The sequence below is a fragment of the Cololabis saira genome, chromosome 10 (assembly GCF_033807715.1).
Source record: "Cololabis saira isolate AMF1-May2022 chromosome 10, fColSai1.1, whole genome shotgun sequence".
NCBI classification, from domain to species: Eukaryota; Metazoa; Chordata; class Actinopteri; order Beloniformes; family Belonidae; genus Cololabis; species Cololabis saira.
In genome coordinates, this window is record NC_084596.1 from 40,655,232 (window position 1) to 40,664,241 (window position 9,010).

The window sequence follows — 9,010 nt, forward strand, 5'->3', positions numbered from 1 at the left end:
GTTAAATGCAGCCTTCTGTAAGCTTTAAATATCCACTGGGCTTACATCAAATACATCAAAACACAACAATAAAAAACACTTTTCTGAACTTATCAATATGACTCTGTCCTTCACAGGATAAGTAAAATGGATCACTGCAAAAACTCAATCTTAAGAATATTTGTCTTTCTAGTTAAAATGTCTCATTTTAGTAGAAATCTCATTACACTTAAAACAAGACTCATCACTGGAAAAAACAACAATTTTCACCTGTTTCAAGTAGATTTTCACTTGAAATAAGTAGAAAAATCTGCCAGTGGAACAAGATTTTTTTGCTTTTAATGAGAAGATAAATCTTGTCCCACTGGCAGATTTTCCTACTTATTTCAAGTGAAAATGTACTTGAAATAGGTGAAAATTGTCAAATAAGTTATTTTTCTGGTGTTATTTTTCTGGTGATGACTCTAAATGTTGAAATAGCAGTAAAACCACATTCATTGATGAAATGACATAAGGGATGGAAAGGGGGGATGATTTGGACCGTTTTTATTTCAGGGGGGGATGCCGTCCCCCCTCATCCCCCCTCAACTCCAGTATTGCCAACAACCAAACAATAAACTACCTTCATTTGCATTCTTTTTATTTTGACATATTTACAGTTTTTAAGTGCTCAAAAATGCTGCGGAGGAGGCTACAAATATTACAAAGTGTTATTTTAGCTCTCTTTTAACAGTTTACACCCATAACAAGAAAGTCGTATGAACTTAAATGGTATGAAAGTAAGGCAGTTTGTCAGTAAACGCTACACACACACCTGTAAAAGTCCAAAAAGGTGTGACATTAGTTAGTGTTATTCTGTACATATGCTCGCTTGTGCATGAGATATTCAGTGCTCGACTCAAGTTTGAATGCATGCTTTGCTACTGAACATGGGGGGGGTTTGCAGAGCAGGGCCCTAAGGGGCCTGGGGGCCCCCAGGGGCCCTCTTCATGGTTCTGTCCATCTGCAGCTGCCTGGGCCAGCTCGGTACGCGCAAACGCAAGCAAGTGGTGTGGTAAACAAAGTAAAAGGATCTCTGAGCTGGACAACAGACTGGCTGGCTTCTGTTCTGCAATAACCATATTGACAAGTGAACAGAGGTTTATAATCCAGGTGGAATAAAGTAAAAATCCAGTCCAGCAGTCGTTCCAACCAATCACTAAACCGGCTCATCTGCAGGTAGATGGTATAGGTCGTTGGTGAAAACACTTGTTCTAAATGTACAGGCTGATCCAGAAACATGGCAGCGTTTTTACTTTATGGCACCTGGAGTGTGCTTTAATGTTGGTTTTTTTACAAAATCAAAAGTTTTGAATCAATCTTAAATTAAAAGACCCATTTTGACATGGGGTCAGTCTCAAAGCACCATTAGTCAAATCATTTTCTTTACATTAAGCTGATATTTGCTCATTAAAACATATGCCAGTACATTTAAAACAGGTGTTTTCCCCTAACAACTTACCATCTATACCTGCAGAGGAGCTGCTTTAGTGACCGGTTGGAACAACTGCTGGACAGGATTTCTACTTTATGCCACCTGGATTAAACACCTCTACAAGTGAATCATACAAGTCCGTGCAGTCTTGAGTGGATTCGCTGGAAAAAATCCCTGAAAAGGCTCAACAGGCCATTTTTTTTTTTTTTTTTTTTTTTTTTTTTTTTTAAAGTTGCATTTTGGTCCCCCAAGCAAAAGTCCCCAGTGGGAAAGTCTCTCATTAGTAGGCTTGGAGCTGCTGCGTCAGGATGAGCTGACAGCCGCTGTTGACGTGGTCCATGACCTTCTGTTTGAGCAGCGCCAGCTCGTCCCGCAGCACGTTGGCGGAGGAGACCAGCTCCGTGTTCTGGGTCTTCAGGTTCTTCACGCGGTCCTCCAGCCGGGAGATGCGCTCCAGCTTCCGCTTGCGGCACTTGGACGCGGCCACGCGGTTCCGCATGCGCTTCCTCTCCGCCTTGATGCGCTCCTGGTTCTCCATGTCGATGGGGGAGAGCGGCGGGGTGTCGCCGGACAGCATCTCCGGCACCGTCTGCGGCTCCTCCTTCAGCTGCTGCTGCTGCTGCTGGCGGAGGTGATGGAGGTCCATGTGGCCGCCAGGGCCGCCGTGGCCGTGCGGGGCGCACGGGGCCGGGGCCGGCGCCGGCTGCGCTCCGGCCGGGTAACCCGCGGGCGGGTGTCTGTCGCTGACGGGGGCGGACGCAGAGCCCTGGGGGCGGCTGAAGGTGGCCAGGTTGGTGTATTCCGGCGGATCATTGCGGACTGTGCAGCTGTAGGGTGCGCCACCTCCGCCGGCGCCCCCCGACGCGCAACCGGGCGCGCCTCCCGGCGCACCCGCTTGCGCGTCGGGGCGCGCCGGCTGCTGCGCGTCGGGGATGTGCTGGTAGTGCAGCTCGGCCAGAGCCCTCGCAAACCCCTCGGCAAACCCCTCCTGCTCATCCGTGATGCTCTTTGCACACCGGGCCGGGTCGAACTGTGTCGGGGTGGGCGTCGTGAGGCCGGTGCAGGACTGGATGATGAGCCGCTCCAGCTCCGGGGACGCCAGCTTCAGCAGCCCCACGTCCGGGGACGTCAGGATGTCCAGAGCCTTGCTGGCCCTGGAGCCGCCCAGCAGATGCGGCTTCAGGCAGCTTTTCGGGTCGTTTAGATTCAGGGTCATGGTCTGCTTGAGGGTTTTGGGGTTGAACCCGAACCCGGGCCCCGAGGAGCCCTCATGATGTTGGGAGTTGTTGGAAGAAGCGTTGTTGTTATTAACAGCCTCGTCGTAGAAAGTCGCTTCCATTTTTCGGGACATAAAGTTTTGATCACCCTGAAGGGGGAGGGCGGCGGGGGGTTATTCTCTCAAATAAAATCAAGATTCCTCCGATCGGTTGTCTACATATGTCCCGGGGCAGAGTCTCGCCTATTGTTGAAGCTCAACTTACTTGACAACTTTGCGTCCCGAGAAAAACTTTTCCTTCCGAGAGCCTTGCGGTCAACGACAAAACAAAAGGTCTTTCCTTACCGCCGAGCTTCTTTGTTTGTCCCCCCTTCGAGGGTTCCTCTTTGATATATCTTTTCTGTCAAATAATAAAAAACCGTGCCTAAAAAACGGGTAATACTTTCAATCACTTCCAACGTGGAGACGAACTTTATCCACCTCTAAGCTGTAGCGCCCCTGAAAATAACAATGATGTCATTTCTACGAGCGCTGATTGGCTGGGGGGGACTGAGTGGGCGGGGCCTGAGTAATGACATGCACGTTGCCCCTGGCAACCGGCCGTGTCCCCGCCCCTGCCGCGATGGCTTCTGGGATTAGGTCATGCAGACAGTGCAGCAATGTACGATGGGATTACGTATTGTTTTTGAATATTTAGTTACCCGCTCCTTTTCTACTTTTTAATGCAAAAGTGGAGACCGTTTTGATCACAGGTCATTAATGTATTACTTATGTAATGTATGTATGTATTACAATATCTTTGTAACTAGGAAATCTGAAGAGGTCTCAGGGTTTTATTGTGTGTGGTTTTTTTTTTAGGTAATAAGGTTATTATATGTATCTGTGTAATTTATAGTTGTTTTGCTGTGGGACTGGACCCCTATTCATAAGCTACAGTTAGCTTCTGGGGAGTCCCATTTTACAAACTTACCTCAATTGATTGATATCTGTATATGTGTTTTTAAATTATTTGTGAGTAAACTCTGTGATTTTTTTTTTTTTTTTTTCGTGTATATGTTGAGGTTGATGTCTGTCTTATGTCTATATATGTATATTAGTTGTTGTTTTTTTTTGTTGTTATACTGAACGTCACTATGGTGTGGCACATAGAAAAATAAAGTAAAAAAAAAAAAGAATAATTTGTACTGTTTCTAAGATGATGCATACATGTTATGATACGGAAATATGATATCAAGTAGCAAATCCAAATCATTAGTAATTTCATTATTTTTTTATTTAAGTTATTGATCTGTTTTTCCTTAAAATTACATATATCACTGTTACTGTATGTTATGCATTTTGAGAAGCATGTGTACAAAAAAACTCAAGCAAGATCATTTATATTCGGGACATTCTTTTCTTTTTTGCCACATTCAAAATAATTTTTAATTTTTCAATTAAATATCTCTGCTCTCTCTCTCTCTCTCTCTCTCTCTCTCTCTCTCTCTCACTACTGTCATTTAGCAGACGCTTTTAACCAAAGCGTCTGAGAGACCAACACAAGCACAAAAATCACATAGGAGGTTCCAGCTGGATCAGTGCTGGTCAGAGTGCTGAGAGTCCAGTTGGACAGGTTAGTTAGTTAGTTAGTTAATCTTTATTGGTGCTTTACAGGTGCTGTCACTCCAGTGCTAGAATATCTTTTTTTTTTTTATAAATAAGAAAGCTACGTCTAAGAAGACACCATCTTGACGTAAGTGCATGCATCTTACTAGATGCCGAAGTGCTCCTTAAAGATATATATATATATATATATATATATATATCATTGCGGCCATATATATATATATATCTTTAAGGAGCACTTCGGCATCTAGTAAGATACATATATATATATATATATATGTACTGTATATTCGTTACAAAAAACATTCACTCTCCACTCTCTTTAATTAAATGAATATGTCAGGGTGAATTTGTGGTGATAACTTTGTCATCTTCAGATTTGTCACTGAATGGTGCAAACGCTTGCTTGCAGCTTTTCTGTACGCACGAATATGTATCCACCACATCCTCTCAGACAGCCTTCATTGGTCAATGTGATGCTGCACTAACGCCTGATGCCTTTGTCTCGCTGCAGTCCAGCCCGTCTGGTTACTCACATTGTATTATTAAACATGGTCTCCTCAAGCCAGCTATAAATAAGTTAAAAGTCCCAGTTAAACTGGGATAACCAGAGCTTCTGGAGATCAGTGCTCACCACTTCATTAGGTTTACCACATGTACTTAATAAAGTGGTCAGTGAGTGCAGATGTTCAATGCCCACTTGGAAACATTTAAACCCAAAGTTGGAAGCCTGTGTTGCAATGAGAATTTGTATTTCTTTTTAATGTCCATACTTAGAGGCAAAGAAGTTTTTGTTTTCTCTTTTACTTTTCTTCCCTTTTCTGTTTTTTATGATTTGTTCTCTCTCTTCTCTTGCAACATATGTGGAGTCTTGTCCGTGCATCTCTTTCTGCACACCTGTGTCCAGCCTGGCAAATGGTATTTTCCCTTCCAACAACCAAAGTGCTCCAGCCGTACTTCCTGTTTCTCTGTGAGCTTTCCTCTCTGTTTTCCCTCTCCCTGCCTGCGCCAGCTGTTTCCACGACAGCCAGGCCGGTTTCCTTATCAGAAGCTGGCCCTGCTGACCTCCCCGGCAGGCCTCTGCTGCTGTTGTTGTACAGAGGTGGGACGGTCCAGGATCCATGTGAACGCCCCCGCGCCCCTTTGCAAGAGCCAAACACGGATAATGGTGCATGTGCAGATATATCAACAGAACATAGTTTTGATTACATTCGGGCTTGATCTTGAAGGACGTGCATGTCGAGGAACTGTGGGCGCTTTTAGAGAGACGGACCAGATTCCCAAACACTGTCCTTGCAGTGTTTGTTGAAGACCATCTGTCTCTTCCTGTTCCTTTCCTCTGTTCTCCATCTCTGCTGTTCATTCCTGGTCCAAACATAGTGGTCGCAGCATGCGCCATTTCCTTTAGACAGCTGCTTACCTCCTCCAAGAAAACAACACAATGTCGAGCCAAGCTGGGGTGTAGATAAGAAGAAGTGCCAAGGTTGTTTTTATAGTTTTGTTTTGGGGTATTTTTGAGTGAAAGGTTTTTTGTAATCTGCTTTGCTAAACCTTTATTTTCAGATTAGCTTGTTCTTAACAGTATAAATTGTTTGATAAACTGAAATGAAGAGTTCTTCATTACCATAATTGAACTGTGATTAGAGGTTCTTCTTTTTTTTGTGATCAAGTTTTTTATTGAGCTTTCTACCCCCCCTTCAACAGCATACCGACTTAAATTTGACTTCAATTTGATTTCAAACATACTTTTGCAAGGCTAAACATAAAACAAATGTGTATTTCTGTTACAGGTGTAAAAATATGGCATAGACAAAGCAAGGAACTGAAAAGTTGCACAAGTTTGTGTCAGCTTAAGAAAATGTTTAAAAAAGAAAAGATAAGTGCCTACAAGAAAGAAGAAGGAGAAAGAGAAAAAAAAAGATAGAAGAGTGGTATTTTTGTTTGTTTTCTTGTTATAAATATGTGTATAGATAGATTGGTGTTCAGCAAGTCAATGTAATTGTATTAACAGAGAGGGGCAGGTATCATAAGTTTTCTTCTTCCTGCTCCTTTTCTTTCATGGTGATAATGTGTACTTCTTGGAATTTTGTACAACATTGTTAAGAAGATAAACCATGAATGGAATAAATGAAATGAAATGAAAAAAAAAAATACCAACAATAAATCATATATACATAGTTACAGTGATTACATTCATACACAATCATTCTGGGCCAACAATGTACATTTCTTTACATTGTTGCAGGCATTGTAGCTTAACTGGGCTGTTTCCCCACCCCTACCTCCCCTCCCCTTGCTGGCATACAGAATCTGTGTTATCTAAACATAGAAGAAAAGAAAGAAAAAAGAGAAACAAAAAGAATTTAAAAACAAACAATATCTATAATATAAGATATAAAAAAACAAAACTGCAAAATCCTTCTTTTCTTTCTCATTCAATGACATACAGGGCAGCAGAAGAATTTAGGAAGTCACTACCTCCTTTCATTCCTTACAATTAAATGTGCATTTGAATACATGTATTTTATGTACATACAGTAGTTCTAACTTTCTCAATAGCCTTAGGAAAATAAGTAGATGTCTTTACATGAAAATGAGCTGTTGCCAACATTTGTACGTGCGTCTCATCTGAGATATAAATGAGCTCAAACCCTGGGCCCCCGTATGGGAATGTCCCTGGGTTCCACTTTGGCCCCAGGTGAGTGACTCCGTGTTTATGCTCGGGTACACAGGTGATGAATGGGCGTCTTACGTGGGTCACACATGGGGAAAAGCAGATAAATGAACCTCAGTTGGCTGTTCATATGGAGGCCATGTGGAGCCAGGGGGACAATCCCATGTGGGGCCATTTTCCAGCCCATTTCTCTTGGATGGGCCCCACATACAAATGTTGTCTCGGAGGTCATTTACAGTATTTGTTCTGTTGGAATAGAAGAAAAATATTCACTTTCAGGATCAACTTTGGCCCTCTTAGCCTGTTTGTCTGTTTTATTTTCTGTTGTTAGCAAAAACCTTCTACAAAGAATGACCTAAAACAGAAAGATGGCCACAAAAATAATCTAAAATGCACAGTTAGACCTGCTTAGCTATATTTATCTAAAGTATTTAAAAACTCTTGGACTCATCCAAACACACCAACCACCCCCACCTCACACCGATTAGACGGCACACTTACCAAGTGTTTGTGTTAGTTTTGGAAGGGCAACAACAGGACACTAGTAAACATGTTGCTATGGTAACGTAACAACATTTATAGCTGCGTATTAAGATGTTGATTATGATTCCAACGAAATAGTCAAACTAGGTAAATATTTTTACCTGGGGCAAATAAAATACACATGAAACAGATCTAAAAAGAATAAGAAAAGTAATATTATTATTATACAGTAATATTGATAAACTTTGCAGCCCACTGCCCAAATTTGGCGTACAAGAATGTGCAAATGTAATTATTATGTACTTACAAAACACTTCAGTGCTGTTGTGGACACACATATGGACCATAAAGACATTTCCCATGACACATGTTGATTTCACGACCTGTGCCATGATGGCATCAACCCAGAGGTGTCAAGTAACAAAGTACAAATACTTCGTTACCTTACTTAAGTAGAAATTTTGGTTATCTATATTTCACTGGAGTAATTATTTTTCAGACGACTTTTTGCTTTTACTCCTTACATTTTCACACAATTATCTGTACTTTTTACTCCTTACATTTTAAAAACAGCCTCGTTACTCTATTTCATTTCGGCCTTTAAAAAAAACTATCCAGTTAAATTGCTCCATCCGGATAGAGTGAATTTGGTTGTGGTTGTTTCAGATGTTCTTGTCCAGTTTTGTTCTTACATCCGTTCCCTCAGATTCCTGCAACTAAACTTGGATGTACATTCCAATAAAGGTTAGGATAAATGATAACATGCCTCTGAAGTTTGACTTTTTGCACCATTACAATACTTATAGGAAACTAGTCATCATATCTTCTGCTCTCTGAAACACATGTTAATGCTCAATAGTACACATATATGGTTCTTTAATATATTTGCATTATACTAAGATGCATACATTTTCAATCGTTTTTTTCCTTAATGGCTTTTTTCCCCCTTACATTACTTTTACTTTTATAATTTTAGTTTTGAAACCAGTCCTTTTATACTTTTACTTGAGTAAAAAACTTGAGTTGATACTTCAACTTCTACAGGAGTATTTTTAAACTCTAGTATCTATACTTCTACCTGAGTAATGGATGTGAATACTTTTGACACCTCTGCATCTACCCACTGAGTAAAAGTTTCTCAAGTGAACCTGTTTCCTGTAACAGGTTTGTGGTTGGAGAAGAGATGACAGTTAACGAGAAAAGTGAAGCAAAAACCTATCTGCGCCTTATGGAGATAAGACAGTATATTTTCAATGGCCTGAAGGCCAATTTGTCCATCAAGTGTCTGCCATGCCTCTACAATAGTAATTCATTTATAACAATTACTAAGAGTTTAAAGCAGAAGCAGTTATGTAATGCTTTACAGTAAATGTATAAATAAAATGAAATAGAATTAAGATGATGTTTTTTAAGGGGTCTTGCAGTTGCTTTACAATCCCCCCTTCGTCACTCTCCGTAATGCTGATGTGGCTCAACAGTCCGTAAGGAAAGTATGACGTTATTGGTCCCAGTGGCTCGAGAGCTCAAATCTGAACTATAGACACTTTTTTTCTTTTTATATAAAACAGACTAAGACCAA

At 41.2% G+C, this 9,010-nt stretch overlaps 1 protein-coding gene across 1 annotated transcript; it reads right to left on the minus strand.

The window, feature by feature from the left end:
* Positions 1 to 602: 602 nt before the first annotated feature.
* Positions 603 to 3,162, minus strand: LOC133453062 (transcription factor Jun-like). The gene has a single exon (XM_061732912.1). The coding sequence runs from the start codon at positions 2,802 to 2,804 to the stop codon at positions 1,734 to 1,736; it is 1,071 nt and encodes a 356-aa protein (XP_061588896.1). The 5' UTR covers positions 2,805 to 3,162; the 3' UTR covers positions 603 to 1,733.
* Positions 3,163 to 9,010: the final 5,848 nt, after the last annotated feature.